Here is a 20,660-nt window from a genome sequence, read left to right as displayed (position 1 = left end):
CAGAGGGAGACAGAGAAGCAGGCTCTCCACTAAGCAGGGAGCTCAATGTGAGGCTCAATCCCAGGACCCTGGGATCATGACCTGAGCGGAAGACAGACGCTTAGCTGACTGAGCCACCCAGGTGCCCCCTCATGGTTCATTTCTTTGAAGAAATTTAACAACTGCCCCTCTCCCACCATTAGAGATGGAATTGGTTTCTGGAAACAGACAAACATCATCCAAAGCCTAGTAGGGTCTAATGCTCAGTATTATATTACCACGTTAGGTAAAAAAAAGAAATTCTGAGTACAAGCTACAAGATGGGCTTTCTGATAGGGCACATAAATAAGTTCTAAAGATAAGTCTGGAAATGGTTTACGCAGAATAGAATCAATAAATAAGTATAGGGCTTTCCAAGGTGATCATTTTAGTCTACAAGTACAAGTGAATTTAATGTGTCCGGAAGAAGGGAAGTGTAAGAAAAAGAAATAGGCTTACGGCCCTGGGGTGAGGTGAAGGTCATCACCTTTGAGGAACTGAAAGGTCAGTCTGGCTAAAACATAGTAAACAAGGGGAGTATGGAATGTCCTGAGCCTAAAGAGAGAAGCAAGGGCCAGCCCCCTGTGGTTTTCCTTAGTAAAGTCACATACAACTTCATTCACAGTATTTGCCCTGTCCCCTGTACCTCCTGTTTCACTACTTCTTTCACTGCTTTCTTTCTTTTATTGTGCTCAATTTCTAGAAATGCTAAACTGATAACATTTCTAGTGAGAACTCTTAGTTGTCTCCGTACTCAGGGTTTTTGACAAACCCATCCTCTCTACTGGGCATACCTTTCCTCTTGTGCTTTATCACTCCGGCTAATATTTAGTCCAGCTGGCCCATTCCTGCCCACTCCACATCTCAGTTCAGATGCCTGCTCCCCAGGAAGACTGCTCTGAACCCCATCACCTCCTTGAGGGCGCTAGCAAATCTCTGCTTATATACTCAGAAGTACAAGAACAAAATTGTATTTTTCTGTAACTTATATTGTATTATGCATCCTTTTTATTGTGGGTTGGAAATTACATTTCGATAAATTTAGGGTCCTCTCTCTTCACCCAACTTTTTTTCTGAGTTCCAGGGAGAAACATAATGCCTGGTTGCCAGGAGTCGGAGTGATTGGGGGTGAAGCGTCTGATTCTTAAGGTCATCATCCTTCTCACTAGCTTCCACTACAACATCCACGCTTCCACAGAGCCTGAGGATATCAGCTTAATGATGACTCCTGAGTTGTGTATCCGCCTTAACCATAAGAAATCATTAGATCTAGTTCTCTCTTAGCTGTTTTTGGGTCCCTAGTGGGCTCACATAATAAGGAGATCATTCTGCCCCTTCATTTCCAAGCGTGGCCACAGTTGTCTCTGTGAGGCCACCTAGGACTCAGCTGTTTTTGTACCACTCTTGAGCATTTCGTGATAAATTTAGATTGAATAAGCAGCTATTCTAATCTACAGTGACAAGAATTCCACATTATGTATATGCCACCAAATTCCACTCTAGTATAGAATATTGCCTTTTGACTTGGAATGTATCATAAATGATATCACATTTCCCCAAACCTAGTTCTGTCAGGAAACATCTAATAAAGCACATTTATTACTAAGAGAGCTAACAGCTTATTCTGTCTCTAGATATCAACCCAGTAAACGTGTATTGGTTTACATTATAATTTTTAGAATAAAAAGGAAAATGCAGGCTCTGTGGATCCCCTGTTTCCTCCAGGATCATGACCTGAGCCCAAGGCAGACGCTTAACCAACTGAGCCACTCAGGTCTCCCTCATCAGCCTTTTAAAAGGGTTATGGGGTCCTCCAGATTTGTAGCTGACTGGCAGAAGTATGGGCAGACTGGGCACCTCATTTATGGCTGGTATCAAAGTGGGGGGCAGTCTTATGGGACTGAGCCATTCACCTGGGAGTCTAGGCTAACTTTGGATAGTTAATGTCATAATTGAATGGACTTATGGGACATCCAGTAGGTATTAGAGAATTGGAGAATTGATCACTGTGGGTAAAAACATGTCAATGAACTTCTCGAAGACAAAAATGGAAAGATATGTGACAGACCTCAAGGTATTTATTTAGACCTTGATCAGACCTTAGCATAAAAATACACATACTTGGCCTGCAAGTAACTCAGTGTGTATTTTGTAAGGACAGAGATACATTGTCACTATCAGGAGGGGGCAAAGGATTGTATAGAATCCAAGGAGAAAAGGAACTTCCCACAAAGAAGAAGGAAAACTGTCATGGGAAGAAATGCTAAATTCATGAAAAGATGATGGTACAGTCAAACCTCCCTTCGTGCTGGCCACAGTCGTCTGAGGGAGTGAGATATGTGAATTAGCAGGCCTGGTATAATTGACATTAAAAAAAAAAGTTTGAAATTACTACTTTGTCATTTAAATATATATGCATGACCCTTCTCAATCTCGGATAAATCCCCTCACAGTTAGACCTTCCGTAGGCATTTCACTCATGTCCCATCCCTGACTTGGCATGGATGACAACCATTGTCTGCTTAAAACTCTTCAAAGACTGGGACGCCTGGGTGGCTCAGTTGGTTAAGCAGCTGCCTTCGGCTCAGGTCATGATCCCAGCGTCCTGGGATCGAGTCCCGCATCGGGCTCCTTGCTTGGCAGGGAGCCTGCTTCTCCCTCTGCCTCTGTCTGCCTGTGCTCGCTCTCTCTCTCTCTCTCTCTCTGATAAATAAATAAAATCTTTAAAAAAAAAAAAAAAAACTCTTCAAAGATTTCCATTTGCACTGGGTAGGGTTCAAAGTCTTCTCCCAGCCCACGTATCCTGCATAACGAGGCCTCTGCCTGATTCTCCAGACACGCAACTCCTTTCCTGCCTTCACTCCTTCTGCCCCTGCCAGATGGAACTTTCTTCTGTTCCCAGACCCCACTGATTGCTCTTCAGCTCAGAGCCTTCCCACAGGCTAAGTCGGCCCCAGGTCCATGCCTCCTCATCTGCCCCCACCTCACTCCCTCTACCCATCTCTCCTTCAAGGTTCCTTCTTCCTAGACACTTTCTCTGATCTCCCAGTTTAAATTCCATTGTCCTACTGTACTCAGATTGTACTCAGTACTTTTTCTTCCTAACACCTACTAGAGTGTGTTGTGATGCATTTGTTAGGCTTACTGTGGTTTTAATTTCTACTTCCACCTAGTTCTTTGTGAGCAGAAACTGTGTTGTTCACCACTGAATGTCCAGGGCCAAGCACACACTGCCTGGTGCAGAAGACATCCTCCACATATTTCTTTAAAATATGGACTGAGGGGCTCCAGCGTGCCTGGGTGGCTCTGTTGGTTAAGTGTCTGACTCTTGATTTGAGCTTAGATCATGATCTCAGTGTCGTGAGACGGAGCTCCGTGTCGGCTCTGCACTGGGTGCAGAGCCTGCTTGAGATTCTCTCTCTCCCCCTCTGGCCTACCCCCCACTCATGCACACACACTCTCTCTCTAAAAAAATTAAAATAAAATAAAGGCTGAAGTAGTTAGAAAGGGTACCAGGAACAGTATAGAACTTAGCTGGGCCTTAAAGGGCAAAGAGATGCCTCCTTCTCAAATGCAGTGGTAACATTCAAATACTTAGTGAAAGGACACAAACTTTCAATGATAAGATGAGAAAGTTCTGAGTATCTAAAGAACAGCGTCCTGACTACAGCTGACAATACTGTATTATGCACTTGACATTCAATAGAGTAGATCTTAAACACCCTCCCCACACCCAAATAAAAGGGAATGATGTGAGAGGATGTATCAGTTATATTATGATAAATATTTTACAACGCATATCAAATCATTATGTCATACATGCGATATACAATTCTGTTTGTCAATTACGTCTCAATGAAAGTGGAAAAAATAAAACAAAACCAGGCAAGGATAACAGGTAAAAAAAGAAACCAAGTAACCGAGCCAAGAAAACAGTGCGGGAGCAGTCCTGAAGGCTCCCTGAGGTGCTAGGATTAACCTGTTACTTGCTGGATCTTGAGTTCCTAGAGGATGGGGCAGGCTGCCAGAATGGGAAGGGTCCTGGGGCCTTTGGGACACAAGCTATTTGCCTACAAGTACAAACATATTTCTGTATTTTAAAAACTGGCACGGGTGCCTGGGTGGCTCAGTGGGTTAAGCCGCTGCCTTCGGCTCAGGTCATGATCTCAGAGTCCTGGGATCGAGTCCCGCATGGGAGCCTGCTTCCTCCTCTCTCTCTCTCTCTCTCTGCCTGCCTCTCCAACTACTTGTGATTTCTCTCTGTCAAATAAATAAATAAAATCTTTAAAAATAAAAATAAAAATAAAAACTGGCACGGTGGCACAGAAGCACCAGGTTGAATCGTTGTTCTGAGCAGGAGAGAGCTCAGAGCTCTCCAGCAAAGGTGGTGCTGAGATGCTTGAAAACTCATGGTTGACAAGGAGACCACCCAGTTATGGGACGGTAAGACAGGCAGGACTGGATGGGGAAACCGGAGCAGTGGCTCTGCCTCCACGCAGGCTGAGTGGAGCTTCAGTGACCACGCACACGACAGGGAAGATCTGTGAGAAAACCAATGGCAATTCCTTTGACCCTGTTTGCGAAGGGGCAGATGTTGTTTTAGTAGTAGTAGTATCACCGGCATCATTGCCATCAGGAACACCACTGGACAAAAGAACCTGGGATCCAGCTCTGTACTGCCACTCTCTCTGTGACCATGGACAAGTCAACCACTCTGATCAAAGTTTTGAGTATATGAAAAATGTGAATTTTCTGGGGAACAGGCCCATATTTTTATCAGATTCTCAAAAAGAGTCAGAAACTATTGATTTTCAGAGTGTCTGGATGGCTCGTTAGGTTAAGCGTCTGTCTTCGGTCATGATCCTAGGATGTTATTTTTCTTTTTTTAAAGATTTTATTTATTTATTTGTCAGAGAGAGAGAGAGAGCACAAGCAGGAGCAGGCAGAGAGAGATGTAGGCTCCCTGCTGAGTAAGGAGCCCCATGTGGGTCTAAGCCAAAGGCAGACACTTAACCATCTGAGCCACCCAGGTGCCTCAATAAATAAAATCTTAAAAAAACAAAACAAAACAAAAAAAACTATTGGGATGCCTGAGTGGCTCAGTTGGTTAAGCGGCTGCCTTCGGCTCAGGTCATGATCCCAGGGTCCTGGGATCAAGTCCCACATCAGGTTCCTTGCTCGGTGGGGAGCCTGCTTCTCCCTCTGCTTCTGCCTGCTTCTCTGCCTGCCTCTCTGTCTGCCTGTGCTCACTCGCTCTCTCTCCTTCTGTCTCTGACAAATAAATAAATAAAATTTAAAAAAAAAAGCTATTGATTTTCAAATTCTACATTTTCTTTTCTTTTTTTTTTTTCTTTTTTAAGATTTTATTTATTTGACAGAGAGAGACACAGTGAGAGAGGGAACACAAACAGTGGAAGTGGAGAGGGAGAAGCAGGTTTCCTTGCAAGCAGGAAGCCCAATGTGGGGCTCAATCCCAGGACCCTGGGATCATGACCTGAGCCAAAAGCAGATGCTTAACGACTGAGCCACTCAGGAGCCCCTAAATTCTAAATTTTCGAAAAACTTACTATTCACTTCAAATATCCAGAAACAAATGGTCTCAGCTGATATTAGGGTAAATGATATCTATTAATCACTATTCTGTTGCCCTTTATTCTAAAGACCACCAAATTTATTTTGTATTTCCCTCAGGAAATATGCATTACTTCGTTTTTTCAAACGTTGCACTCAAGAGTATTATTTGAATATAAATCACAAGACACACTTATTTCCAAATTTTAAACCTTTATTTCAAATACTTAAGCATAAAATTGTTAACAATAACCATAATATTAATAAGAAGAAAAAATATTAAAATACGAAAGTAAGTATTGAAACACATACTTTATTTAATTTCAAAACATTTGACATGGAAACACAGGTCACCAACATCAAATAAATGCCATTGCATTCTGGCACCTGAACGTTCCCTAAAACACAAAAAAGAAGGCTCTCGGGAGCCATTAAACAAACTTTATGATTATTTGTTAAGAAAACAAACCGTAGGGCGGTTCTGCACAAAATATCTTATCAAAAATGATTTCCAAGGTGTATTTATGTAGATTACTATAGTTAAAGAAAAATAAAATAAAATAAAAGAGAACAAAATATCCACCCTTACTTAAAATGTCTTAACAGTACAAGAATGGAGCATCGCTCACACAAAAACTGAAGAGACATACATTATCCGCACTCAGAAATCCCTCCCATCACTTGGTGATTTGCTCCTCCCAAACACCACTGCTGCCGTCTCCTGGTTGTGCAGAATTTGAATTGTTTGATATAATGCGAGACCTGCATACTCAACCAACAAAATCTTTATCTTCATCTATATTGTGTGAAAACTAATTGAGGCAAAACTACATTCCAGCTCACCTGGAAAAAGGTATCTTTTCTCCTGCTCTGGCATCTCAGTGCTTGTTTATGAATCCCAGAGCACTTTCTGACCTCCCCTGGACCATTCCTCGGTTTTCATCAGCCATTCTACGGGTCCCTGCAGTGTGTCTCCGTGGGTTGGCAGGAAAACTTGTAGAATCAGGTTTCACGGGAGGAAAATGCATTGCCCTTCTGAAGCCCCAGTCTATACTCCAAAAAAAAAAAAAGAAGCTCTATCCTGTGTGGTTAATTTCCCTGGAGTATGTGACCACATTTACAATGGGCATTGTCAAAAATAAAACCTGAGGATAAAACCAGACCTTGGATATTGCAATCTCAACAAGGAGGGCTAACACAACCATAGGCAGCATTTCGACATCCTGAAATGTTTGCGGCCAGATGTTCCTGGGGCTTATCAAAACAGCATTTGATTAAGAGATTATTGCGAATGTTGTTTTATAAATCATACAGTGTGCCATATGCATTCAAAATAGTTCCTACAATGCTAGAAAAGGAAAATTTAATACCGGAAAGTATTTACAGTGCTACCAATCAGACAACAGAGTGGAAACGGGGCGGGCGGAGGGGGGAGGGGGTTGGTCTACAAATAACCAGCACCAGCATGCTTCGGGAAATGAGTGATTACATGAATTTAGCTGTTTATTAGTGCAGAGACATGCTGTAAGGATTAAATGAGAGGAAAGGAAGGGGTGGCCCAGAAGCCCATTAGTTTGCCAAATACAAAACTTGACATTTTCGAGAAAAATACAATTAAAATGTGTATATATTTTTGACAACTAAATTACAAATGTCTTTGTAATTTCTATATATGTTGTATATAAAAAGCAAGGGAAACTGCTGTATTTTTTAATGGAAAATAGGGGGTTCAATCCCTGCAAAAGCACCAAATGCATATCATTTAGGATAATGCCTCTGACACACGTTTGACAACTAAATTACACAGCTCTTTGGTATACTGTGTATGAATAGTAGCAATTATGGCCAATAAAATCAAAGAAAGAAAAAAAAACTAATTAACACTAACATATCATTATGACTCACTAGCATATAAAATCCTATGCCTGCTCTAAATTGCCAGCAATTGGCAATTCCCAAATTTCTAAGGATGAAGACAATAGTCTCCAAATAACTGGAGACATCCCAGCTTTGGGGGGGGGGGGCTCTCAGGAGCTTTCCCATCACTTTCTCCTATCAAAAGGCCCAAAGCACAATAATGACTTATCAACCCACCATCCCCACTCCCAAGAATTGTAAACTGCAGTGATTAGTTGGGGATCCTAAGCGAATTATGACACTGCCGTATTTAAAAAAAAAAAAAAAAGATGGTGGTTAATTTTTTTTAGTAGAAAGAGTATGGAATTTGGAGACAAAAGGCCTGAGCTCAAATTCCAGATTAGACATTTATTATCACTGTAACTTTGGACTGATTATTTAACTCTCCCTCAAGTGGGAATAGTAACAATGTCTACCCTCACAGAGTTGTTGTGAGGAGAAACAAAGCAAAATGAATGTGAAAATATTTAAAAATGAGGAAAAAAACACTCTATAAATGTTAACTCTTCCTCTGTGCTATGAACAGGCTTCGTCTAAATTTAGCAGGTGAGAAAAGTACAAAAGTATCCTGCTCCAAAAATCTGAATGCACTGAAAGTAAACTGATCTTAATAGAAAGAGTAACACACTTCAGAGGGAAAGACTCCATGAAATCTGGATTTAGTAAAATTGACTCAGGTTTCACATGGAGAAAAATCTGGCAGAAATTTTTGGTAAGACATTAAACCTGTTTTTACACAGTGAGTCAACCCAGATCTTAAAATCCTCTGTGGCTTTAAGATTCTATACGAGCATCAGAGATGCTAAATTAAATGAAATTAAAAAAAACAAAAATAAAAATCGTACTTGGCTACCGACAGCTAAGTAAAAATGAATTATCAGAAGACTTAATAAATAACTGTAGATAACAGTTTTATTCTTCCAACTTTATTCCTGAAAAAAATCATAGTCACAGATGACCTCCTAAACTCTTAAGGTCACTCCATGGTGACATCATTGAAACTCAGAAGAGGGCTGACTTTCCAAAAATTTCCTGGATGTAGGGTATTTCTGCATAAATGTACCAAGTAAGAAAACGCACTGAGGCACTCTGCGAAGGCCATCATGTCATACAAGCGTGTAAGATGTTCTTATTAAAGAAATCTGAAAAGCTTTTAAAGATTTTTTTAATCTTGTGGCATAAGCCCAGATCTGCAAAATTTACAAAATAAAGAATTCTCCAGAAATGGTATAAAAAAACAAACAAACAAACATGTGTATCTCAATACAAAGTATAATAAATTGAAGGGGTAGAGAATGGGAACCACAAAACAAATTCCTTTCCTGGCTTCCTGGGCTGTTTTTTGACAACCTTGGCTATGATTTTCCATGTCACTCAGTCACACACAATGCACATCTTTGTTCATCTCTGGTCCCCTGCAGTTACTCCTGTTCTGAGTTACTGAGCTTTCAAATAACTGATTTCTCCTGTTGCTTTTCTGAACTCCCTAAACGGCTCCAGCAATCAGCTCATCAGTTATCCATTCGTGACATGCATGTAGCACCGCGGGCCTCTCCCGTCTACCACTGCCTGGGTGGCGAAACCCTACACACAGGACTGAAGCATGTGAGGAGGGGGTCTCAGTGCAACCCAGAAGAAAACTGATTTGCAAAACCAACTCAAAAGCAGCTGCCCTCCTTAAAATTCCATCGAATCTTGAGTTTCCGGAGAGTCCTCTAAGCCTAAGGGGTCCCCTACGCCTGCCTGCGAGCTTAAGGTAAACCCGGAGTTTTTATATGCATTATGAGCATTCATAAACTTCTGCAAGTATTTGGAGGTATACAGCCAGTGGTGTTTCAAGACGTCTTCCATCTCATAACACTTGGACTGTCTGGCGTTCATTTTTCGGAAGCGCCTGAACAGTTTGTTGCCGGACTCATTTCCCTCGCTCGCCCATGCCCCAATGGAGCCATCTCTCTCAATAATTTCAGGGACATGTGCCAGGGTTTTGTGAAAATAATTGGTGATTTTGCCCTCATATCTATACTTGAACTTGGTAGAGAGGAGCTCAGCAAAACGCTGTGAATTGAAGCTATACTGGCAGAGAGATTCGGGGCACTCTTTGGCAGGACACGATGATCGCCACACAGGCTTCATCTTAAGGTAAAGGTCCATCAGCTCCCTCAGAGCTTCGTGCCTCTCCTCAGAGGGAATTAACTCACAGACTGCTTCAACGGTCTCTTTGGTCATGAGCTTCCTGGCAAAGTTGCCGTTCATCCTCATGATTGGTTTCAGGTTCATCTTCTTCCGGAGATGCTTATCCAACGTAGCCTGCCATCTCTTCCTTTCCTCTTTGGAGGCGTTGGGATTCTTGTACACCTCCCCTATCTCTAGCTGGAAAATCTTGTAGAACTCGGCTGCATTGCCAATGTCACAGTGGAGCGCATCAATGGAAGGGACCGTCTCGATGAAAGGTTTCGATGAGACCCCTTTCACCCGGTCCCGCAGCTCTTCCACGGACTCGTGGTACGGGTTAGAACGCCACACCTCATAGCGCTCCAGGTTCTCGGAGTGGCTTCTGGTGATGGAGTGGAAGACGAGATTTTGAGACGCTTCTAGGCGGGTGGCGTCACAAAGGGTACAAATGTAGACTGAGCCAGAAGCCTCGAGGCCTTCGACTTCCCGCACGAGTTTCTCATCGTAGCCGGTGCCCCTGAAGATGAACTTGAAACTCCGAAGGATGCCTCCCATCTCAAGCATTAATTGACTGTTCTTCATGGCCTCCCGCTCAGCAATGAGAGGGCTCAGGATGGCCGTCAGGGTCTCGTGGTCAGACTCATCCGCCAGCATGAGACACAGGGGCTTACAGCACAGTTCAGAGTTGGGTTTGACTTCTTCAAACACCTTCACATGTTCAGAGCCACGTGCTATCGTAATTTTCATGACCGTGAACGAAAACCGAACGGCCTTTTCTGGAACCACGGGCCCGCTGCCGTGCTTCTCGCTCACGTCTCCCATTCCGTCGCAAGACTCCTTCACCACGACGGTGAAAGGGCCGTTGAGGTAGTCATCAAGGTCTTGGGCTCTCATGCCTTCCAGGATGTCTTCCTCCATGTCCATCAGAGCAGACACCAAAGCTGAATCGTAGCGGAACCGCTTCGCAATGGTGTCCACGGGGTAATCGTCCACAGAGGAGGACAACCCTGACAGGCCATCAATAATGCCCACGTCGGTGCTGGAGGACACGTTCTTCAGAGGCGGCTGCCACTCAAAGGGGTGGTAGCCCGGCAGGAGGACCTTCTCAGCATTCCGAAGGGCATGCAAAGGCTGAAAAATCTGTCTCCCAGTGATGGCTTTCACAGTCCTGTACATCTTGTGGTACTGACTGCAGCTGAGGAAGGTGTTGACGCGGATGGCCAGGCAGACAGCTGGCTGCAGGCCAGAGCCCCGTCCCTGCATGATGGCCTCCAGCTCGTCCGCCTGCCTGTGCTCATTCCTGGCCCTCAGCGCCAGCAGGAACAAGGTCAGACACACCGATTTCACATCTCCACCTTCTTCTTTGTCCGCGAAAGCCTTGACTTGAAGCTTGAGCTCCCTCAGGCGGTGCTTCTGAGCCCTTCGGGTCAAGGACAGGAGATGCTGGCGGGGCCGACCCCCCTTGTTAATATGCACCAAAGTCTCCTTGGATTCCTTGTGGCTTGACACGTGGTGATTGTATTTTTCCAAGCTGATCTCCTCATTGCACTCTTTGGCTGGACATTTCACCATCAGGGAATTCAAGATGCTCAGAAAGGACTTCACTGGGCTCTCCAGGTCGGTAGGGAAGCAGGGATATTGGCAACAGGGACAGTAGCTGCCCATGACTTTCAGGCATCTGAGAATGCAGATCCTGCAAAACACGTGCTTACAGGTGGTCTCCACGGGGTCAGCCAGGATGTGTTCACAAATCTGGCAGGAGATGGATTTCACAAAGTGTGCCGGGAAGTCCACGGCAAGAAGCTTGGTACTAAGATGTATATGACTGCAGCTGGAAATTTTCTGCATCACTTCTTTGCTGCTAATCCTTGCCTTCGCTCTTCTCTTGTGCCGATGGGCTCTTCTAGCTCGGTGAACCGCAGTTTTGAGTTTTTTGCTGAGCTGCATGTTTGGCTGATGGCTCTTCCTCTTGAGTCCCTGGCGGGCAGCGTGGCAGATGTCACAGGATGGTGTGTGGGGGTGCCACTCCATGGTTGCATTCCTTGGGAAGGAAACCTCACATGGGGCACTGCTAAACTTCTTGTACATGATGCGCCAGCAGTTATGGCAGAACTCAGTGGGGTGGATGGAGTCAACATCTGCTTTCACATCCATCCGGAAGACCTTGGCAATGAGGTCTGGCCAGGATGTAGCTCTCCTTTCCTTCTTTCGTAAGAGGACTTGGGTTTTACCATCCACGGGCCCATGGACTGGATATCTTCTATTGTGCTCATCAGTTTTAAAAGAATTCCCACAGATACGGCAGAGATGTCGAAGGTTGGCTTGGTGGATGGCTTTGTCTCTTTCTTTCCTGTCATCATGGGATTTCTTCAGAAACTTAGGGTGAACGTTTACTGCTGGTTGACTCAGAGCTGGCTTCTGACCATCAGCCTTGTCCGGGACTGCTGGAGATTGCTCCAGAGAGGGTTTCCCCTCAGAGGAAACTTTCTTTTCTTTTTGAGCCTCTTCGGGTGCCTTTTCAAAAGATCGCACCCTGAATAGTTTAAATTTCCATTCTGAAAATTTAATATGCGGGTGCTGAATTTCATCTGGGGCAGAAGCGAGTCCCAGGGTGGGTGGCAAAGAGACAGCCATGCTGGCTGAGATTCCTGAGAACAATGAAAAAAGTCAGATGAAGAAAAAATTCGATATCCCACTGATGCATCTTAGAAGGAATGCAAATTAATACATTCAACTATTCATTCATTCATTGATCCAAAAAGTTACTTATTAAACCTCTTATTTTAATATACTCTGTTAGGTGCAGAGAACAGTCATTCTCTGCTTTGACCATGTCCATGGTCATCTTTACCAACATGCACCTCTGTGGTTCATTTTATGTATATTTGTATGATCTTATTTTCTTGCCACCAAAACCTTAAGGTCTTTGAGGACAGACTCTCTGAGTGATTCATCTCTATCTCTCCAACATTCCTAGTACATACTAGGGCTGAATATTTTTTTTATTTGTGGAATAAATACAAGGAAAAACTGGCTAGTAAAACCATGGAAAAGTCATATTTCCTGCATTGTATTAGCCTCATTGCACTAGCTGGACAATATATTTCCAGCTTTTTAAAGCAGTCTCCCAGGAGGTTGTTTGTTTATTTCTTCCGAGCGGGTCATAAAGGGATGATAAAGCTACAAACCCAAAGAAACTAATTACTCACTACTTGAAAGGATGAAGTGAATTTTGAGGCTTTATGAATGCTAACTAATAATAAGTATCATGGATAGTAATTATGCTTACAATTTTAATTAGTGAACACTGCTGTAAATTATAAGGCTGTGTCTACATTAGAAACAAAATACCACAGAACTCTCTAAAGCTGCCATAGTATGAATCTACAAAGATTCCCAAGGACTTTTAAAATGAAAAATTCAAGTAGCGTCAGGTAAAAAATAACACAGGTCATCCTGGAAGTCATTACTAGACAATGGTCATTAGCTTGATAGCTTGTAATAAGAAGAGGTAGGAGTAATATTTTTCTTCTGATAAAAAATATTAGCAATTACATCTGCCAGGAAACCTTACCAATCTGGGTAGGGCTGCGGAAAAAAAATCTGCAAATGCCATTTGAGTCCTCTCCTGATCCTTTTAGCCCAGTATTTTCAAAATGCCTTAGTACACATCACTGGAAAAGCAGCAACTGTGTTTCAATCCGTAATCTACTTATCCCAGATGTGTTGAGGTTAACACTCTTGACCCACAAATTATGTGAAGCAACACTTTTTCCCCCTGAATTAATTAGCTACCTAGATTGGGGAGCCTGGGTGGCACAGTCTGTTGGGCATCCGACTCTTGATTTCGGCGGAGGTCATGATCTCAGGGTCGTGACATCCAGCCCCACATCAGGCTTTGTGCTTAGCACAAACTGCTTGAGCTTCTCTCTCCCCTGCTGCCCAGCTCCCACCCCGGACTCATACTCCTTGTCTCTTTAAATAAATAAATAAATACAATCTTTTTTAAAAAATTAACTAACCAACTTGATTTTTTTTTTTTTAAGATTTTATTTTGGCAGAGAGAGACACAGTGAGAGAAGGAACACAAGCGGGGGGAGTGGGAGAAGTGATGGGGCCAGTGTGGGGCCAGATCCCAGGACCCTGGGATCATGACCTGAGCCGAAGGCAGACACTCAATGACTGAGCCACCCAGGTGCAGCTGATGATGTTTTTATAGAGTCACGTGGTCATGGAGGCTAATCCTCCGATGAACAGCTGGGTGGGCTGGGGCTTTCGGGGAAGGAGGTGCAGCGGTCAATACTGACTGCTCTACCGAAGCTTCTTTTCAAGTCAGCCCTTTAAACTACGGTTTGGTCCATCGTGTATGCTCTAGGCTTCAGAGGCTGATGTTCTTCATGAAAACTATAAGCCAATTTCCAAGACATGGTTAAAAAGGAAATCCTGTTCAATTGTTCTATATGCAGGACCGTGTTAAATCTAAACAATTTCAATCATCTTCAAGGTCTCATTAATCTCCAAAGTATTTCACCTGCAGCCCAGCAAACACTGGGCTTGTTGTTTAGGGTTCAGTTATGTTCCTAAATTCTGTCCTGTGTCAAGGGTGAAGACCTCCCAGGTCTCCCCGGCCCCACTGGCTAGAATTCCTTCTCAAATGCCTTTTTAATCCATTAGACTTTCCTACCCAGTGTTTTTGTATCATGAGTTCTCTGGATTTCCAAGATAGTCTTCTGAGTTTTTATTTTTAAAAAACTGCGTCACCATCACTGGAGTTAAATAATGAACTTTCATAATGAGTAAATCAACCACAGGCATGTTGGAGGGATCTCTAGAACTCTCTTCCTACCCTACCCACTCCCCTTCTGACTCCCACTGGTCTGAACTGTTATGTCCAAATCTGCCAAAATACATTCATTTAAATACTCCCAGAGAAAGCATACCATCACCAATCAATTATTAGCCATTGACCTCCAAATCAAACGTATTTGTTGTTTTCAACGCAACTGCTGAAACTTTATCCTAACTAGAAGCAAGAAGGGGGTAGAAGAGATGTGTTCTTCTTGTTTTGAGGGAAATATACACCAAGATGCTAATCGTGATTATCTGTGGATGTTATAGATTTTTTTTTAAGATTTTATTTTTAAGTAATCTCTATACCCCACGTGGGGTTCGAACTCACAACCCCGAGATCAAGAGTCACATGTTCCACCAACTGAGCCAGCCAGTCAAACCCAGCTATAGATGTTTTATGTTTTTTATCTTACCTATGATTTCTACTTTTTCTGAAATAAACATGTATTACTTTCAGAAGACAGAACTTTTAATAACTAGATCTAATGAGGTATGTTTTATCTATCTGGTTAACAAAGATTGAAAATACTACTACTCAACATTAATGAAAGTATGGGGAAATGCACGTGTCTTCATACATTCTTGGGAGGACTATAAATTGATATAATATCTCTAGTGAACAATTTAGCCATTTTTTAAAAAAGTTTAACTATATCTTTGATGCAATCAACTTGCTTTTAGGAAGTTATTCTAGAGAAACATTCCCACAGGTCATTTCTTGTGTGGGAATAAATATTCCATAAGTTATTCCCACAGTGAATATTGAATGGAGAGAGATGGAGACAAAGAAAGAGATTTATATTAAAAAAAAATTATTTGTTACTTTAAAAAAAAACCTTAAGCACTCCACTCCACTGTAAAACAAGGAAATAGCATAAATAATCACCAATAGGACATTATTAAGTAAACTCTGGTCCAGAAATACAATGGAAAACAACCCAGACATTTAACACTGCCATATGCTTTAATGCATATGTGCAATTTCTCTATGCATCAATGATGCGGAAAGAGACCCACATGACAATGCAGAAACAGGATAACAAGAGCTAGCAGGATTCCATTTACGCACATTTGCCCACATCTACAAGCACACACTTTGTGGGAGGATACGTCCTAAAATCTTAACAATTTTTATTCTCCAAAAACAGAGATACTGTAAGAAGGTCTCCTTAATTTTCTGTTTTATTCATTCTTACATCATTTTAATTTTTTATCACAAATATGTATTATTTTTTAAGTTTTTTGATCAATTTGCTTTAGGGAAAAAAATGTTTTAAAACTAGATTTATGGGGCTCCTGGGTGGTTCAGTGGGTTAAGCCTCTGCCTTCAGCTCAGGTCATGATCTCAGGATCCTGGGACTGAGTCCCACATCGAACTCTCTGCTCGGCAGGGAGCCTGCTTCTTCTCTCTCTCTCTCTGCCTGCCTCTCTGCCTACTTGTGATCTCTCTCTATCAAATAAATAAATAAAAATAAAATGTTTTTAAAAAAAAAAACGAGATTCAGGGGCGCCTGAGTGGCACAGTGGGTTAAAGCCTCTGCCTTCGGCTTGGCTCGTGATCCCAGGGTCCTGGGATTGAGCCCCACATCGGGCTCTCTGCTCAGCAGGGAGCCTGTTTCCTCCTCTCTCTCTGCCTGCCTCTCTGCCTACTTGTGATTTCCATCTGTCAAATAAATAAATAAAATCTTAAAAACAACAACAACAACAACAAAATGAGATTCATATGTACCCATTGTCATCTTTCTTTATTTCTTCCTAAATCCCCTCCAAAGTTTTAAGACCTGGCTAAGCTTCAGATCTGATCAGCAACCTCATTTTTCTTTTCTAGTGAACGAGTAGAAAGCCAACAAAAATATGGATCTCGATAGAGCACGAAGTTGGGATTATGTAAGAGTCATTGTGTGGCCATCGTTTGACACTCGGGAATCTTACAAACGCCAGATCTCTCTTCTAACGAAAGATCTCAGCAGCAAACCAGCCTCGCTTACAGGCTCAGCTCTGTTCCCCTGAGGCACTGCCATCTCAATGTGGCTGTCACCTGCCACCACAGCTGTGGGGTCTTTGTCAACACAGGGCACAGATTCATTTGGACAAAGCTGGCTGGGATAGCGTGGCCCGGATAAAAGCTTCAGTGTGGTGAGTGAGCGACAAGCTGGTTTCAGAGGCTGAGTCACACAGCAGCACCACCTCCCACTCCCAGCCCGGCCCCCACCTTACACACGCCTACATCCAAGCCCTTGACCTACAGTCTCCCCTCTTCACATCCTCGACTTGGTCTGTGTACAACGGCCAAGTGGCCACTGTGTGCCCAAGCGGGACCCCTCATTGTCACACCTATCCCACTCAGGTACTCATGCACCCAACCATTCACCCCATAAGTACCCATCTCTACTTTCTGCCCAACACGTTCATCAAAAAGTCAGCAGCAACAACAGCCTTTCTAGAAGTCTCAGGCATCCACAAAATGACTCTCAGATTCTTTCCCTTCCTCCAGGCAACCTCTTGCTTGAACTACTTCAGAAAGAGAAGGGCACAGTCACACACCCTAGTCTGGAATCCCAGTTCAAGCACATCATCTCAGTGTAGCATCTCTACAGGGGCAATTCTAAAAATTATTATGTGTTAGAATCACTGGGGAGCTTGTGTAAAATAATAATAATAATAATAATAATGCAGATCATCTGGCTCCAGAGGTTCTGATTCAGCTTATCAAGCATGGAGTCCAGAAATCGCATTTGTTAAGCATTTTGGGGATTCTGCTGTGAGGGGTAGTCCATGATCACACTTTGAGAAAAGCTGGTGTCCTACTTACTCCAATCGAGTTCAGGAAATTGCTGTCAATACTGGGAGTACCTGGGAAACTACATTTCCTCCCACCCTGAAATTCTGTTTGCTGATTACTTACCATGCCTAGATAAACACAACATTTCTTCCCAAGAGTCACACCTTCCTTCTGATAATTTATTTACTCATTTATTTGAGAAGCACTCCTTAAAGGTTTCTTCTGCTCACCATACACCTTTCCAGCAATTTGGAGATCTGTATCTTCTCTATGAACCTACGCTGTCTTTCTAAACTTGGCTTCTTATCCCTTTCCAGTTTTTACGCATTAGAAAGAAAAATTAAATTGTTGTCAGCTTCCCTTGATCCCTCCCCTCATCCCCTGCAAAGAAAAGAAGCCCAAGTCCTTCTGATTGGAAACACAAAAATATAATAAATATTGTGGCTCAGGGCATGAAAGTACAAGCGTTACCTTGCTCAGCAGGCTGCCTGGCCAAAGGGTTGGGATGTCTGTAATTCGGTTGATATGACGTGATAACCAAAGAGAAGGCCAAGTGTGCTCTCCTCCCCCTCTTGGCTCTCTCAGCGCCCCCAGAGCAGACAGCGGCATTATTTATCTGCTTCCACTGCCCTTCCCAGCCTCCCCCCACCACAGAGGGCTAACCACACAAGCCAGCAGCCAATCACAGGCCAGGAGCCTCCAGCTCCAGCTGGCACCTGGCTCTTCAGGAAGCTTCGCTGGGGACCCGAGTGTCATGGGGGTGTGCTGGAACGTTGCCAGAGCTGCCAGTTCACTCCCCAAGCCTGTCTGGGTTGGACATGAACTTGTCAACAGAAGTTCAGGCTTCTGCCAAAAGATGCAGCGATGGCCCTGTGCCTCAGTCTCCTCATCTGTAAGATAGAAAGGCTAACAGCATATACCTCAGAGTCAGCGACATTATACAGTGAGAATTATCACAGGAAAATGTGGGGGACAGAATCTGCCTTTAGTAGAAACTCACCACATACTAACTCTGATTATTTTTATTCTTACTTTTAAATAAGATCCAAACCCATCCCAGAATCCTCCTACCTGGGCAATTCTCAGTCAGGGAAGGTTGTGCTCCTTGCAACAACACTGGGTTTCAACAAGACTAAACGTGTTTTGAATCATGCCTCAGGTCTTCAATACGTTACTTAAATTTTGGGAGCCAGAATCTCATCTACGAACTGGATTGATCATTTTAGCCCCGAGCAATAGGCTAGGCTTCTAAGTGCTTTACGTATTATTTAATTGTCCCAGCAATCTATACATTTGACATTTTTATCTCTAAAGAGGAGCAGTACACGTTTAGAGCAATGGAGAACCCATCCAGGGTCACACAGCTACTAGCTGGTGAATGCAGGTTCCTTAAGCACTCCACTCCACTGTAAAGGAATAATAAAAGCCAGTCTGTAGTCGTAGGGGAAGATGACTCAAGAATATACTTCTGGGGATGCCTGGGTGGCTCAGTGGGTTAGAGCCTCTACCTTTAGCTCGGCTCGTGATCTCAGGGTCCTGGGATCGAGCCCCACATGGGGGCTCTCTGCTCTGCGGGGAACTTGCTTCCTCCTCTCTCTCTGCCTCCCTCTCTGCCTACTTGTGATCTCTGTCTGTCAAATAAATAAATAAAATCTTTTAAAAATAAGTAAATAAATAAATAAATAAATAAGAATATACTTCTGTTTACTTAACACCATCTCTGTTTCAAACCCCATTCTTAGTTCTTAGGCCAGGTTTATTCCCAAAGTACATCTCTGTCCCCCTAGTATGTGAGGGATCTTCTATGTTCTCTTAGCAAAAATTGTCAAAGGGGCAGGTGCAAGGATTTATCTGTGCTGTGCTGCCCGCGTAAGACACTCCTCTTATATCTCCAATATATTTTTTTAGTTATAGCCAATGTAATTTTTTTAAATTTTATTTATTTATTCATTTGACAGAGAGAGAGAGATCACAAAGCAGGCAGAGACAGAGAGAGGGGGATGCAGGCTCCCTGCTGAGCAGAGAGACCATGTGTGGCTCAATCCCCAGACTGTGGGATCATGACCTGAGATGAAGGCAGAGGCTTTAACCCAGTGAGCCACCCAGGAGCCCCATATCTCCAATATTTTGCACTTGGGCCAATCTAATGGCACAGCAGTCCTTGGGCACACACACAGCTCCTGCTCCCTAAGCTAAAGACAGATCAGGAGCCACTGCTCCTGGGAGAGATGGCCTGTGGTTTCTACGTGCTTCGGTGTGTTTGTGCTCACAGGAACAGACCCATCACCTGAGGTCCCTATGACACTGAGACAGGACAGGTGGGAGCTAAGAATTCCCTAAAGACGGTGTCCGTGTTCAGATCAGCAGGAAGCAGGACCTGCAGGATGGGTGGGCTTTATAGCCTTTAAGTCCTTCATTCACTGGGGTCAGGTAGAGAGGAGACAACACAGCAGACAGGAAGACGATGCCCTTCCCAACCCTCCTCCCAGGGTCCAAAACCCTGCATCTTCCCGGGACTCACAGAAAGAGAAAGGGCCAGATGTTCTTGCTTCATGTTGAAGGAAATAGGAAATTATCACAGAATTAGAAAAAGCAGGGAGTCCCAGCTTCCAAGTATCAGGCAGGCTTCGGTTCTAAAGACTCACCTAGAAGTTAAGCGATACTAAGGTAGCCAACCATCCCACTTTTCTGGAACATTCCTGAAGTCCAAACAAACAATGTCAGTGGGTCACGTGACAATGTCCCACGTGACAAGCAAACTCGGACTTCCGTCTTAAAACAGCAAAGTCAGAGCTGCCTTGGATGCCACGTCGTTCCGAGCAAATTAAAAATAAAACACTGCTGACAGATCTTGGCCTAATTTAGCAGGAGGAAAAGCACAAAAAGGCCAAACTGGTGTTTGGACGATTCAATGCCCGTTTCCAGCCTTGAGCCCGGCACTCCCTGCTAAGCCATTAGCTGTGGTTAATTCTGGAAGTGTCTAACGGTCCTGCACTGGCCTGGCTCCCTCTGGGCACGTGCACCTGGCCTGCCGGCCCTCCTTCCCCCAGCCTCTCCATCCAAGCCCCCAACTCTCTTCAGCAAGTTGCCTACATTTATCCCTCTTGGCTCTCTGCAGGCCCTTTGAAGAGAACTTTTCAAATTCAATTTCTTCCCAGACAGCCATGAGTTCCAGTTGTTGATACCAATCAAAATCTGCTCCCGCAGCTGAGGTCCGAGTGTGTGAAGGCAGCGTTTTGCGCTTTTATCATAAACCAGCAGATGCTCTTCACTGACATCGTGATTACACGTATAAGCTTGTATCTGTGTATCTCCAGCTTGCAAAACTCCTGCCTCCTAACATCAC

The 20,660-nt window shown here is 43.6% G+C and overlaps 1 protein-coding gene across 1 annotated transcript; it reads right to left on the bottom strand.

Annotated features, from left to right (window-relative positions):
- Positions 1–5,785: 5,785 nt before the first annotated feature.
- RAG1 (recombination activating 1) lies at positions 5,786–18,220 on the bottom strand. Its single transcript, XM_082748950.1, has 2 exons — positions 17,786–18,220; positions 5,786–12,329 (listed from the first exon to the last, which is right to left on the bottom strand). Exon 2 carries the CDS (start codon positions 12,313–12,315, stop codon positions 9,184–9,186), a length of 3,132 nt encoding a protein of 1,043 aa, XP_082605076.1. The 5' UTR covers positions 12,316–12,329; positions 17,786–18,220; the 3' UTR covers positions 5,786–9,183.
- Between the last annotated feature and the right edge of the window lie 2,440 nt (positions 18,221–20,660).

Source organism: Mustela nivalis, assembly GCF_964662115.1.
Source record: "Mustela nivalis genome assembly, chromosome: 9".
Classification (NCBI taxonomy): Eukaryota; Metazoa; Chordata; class Mammalia; order Carnivora; family Mustelidae; genus Mustela; species Mustela nivalis.
Note: the sequence above shows the minus strand (reverse complement) of the source record. Positions and strands in the feature narration are given on the sequence as shown.

Coding starts and splice junctions, on each gene's coding strand:
- RAG1 (XM_082748950.1), bottom strand. CDS start 12,315: ATGGCTGTCTCTTTGCCACCCACCCTGGGACTCGCTTCTGCCCCAGAT.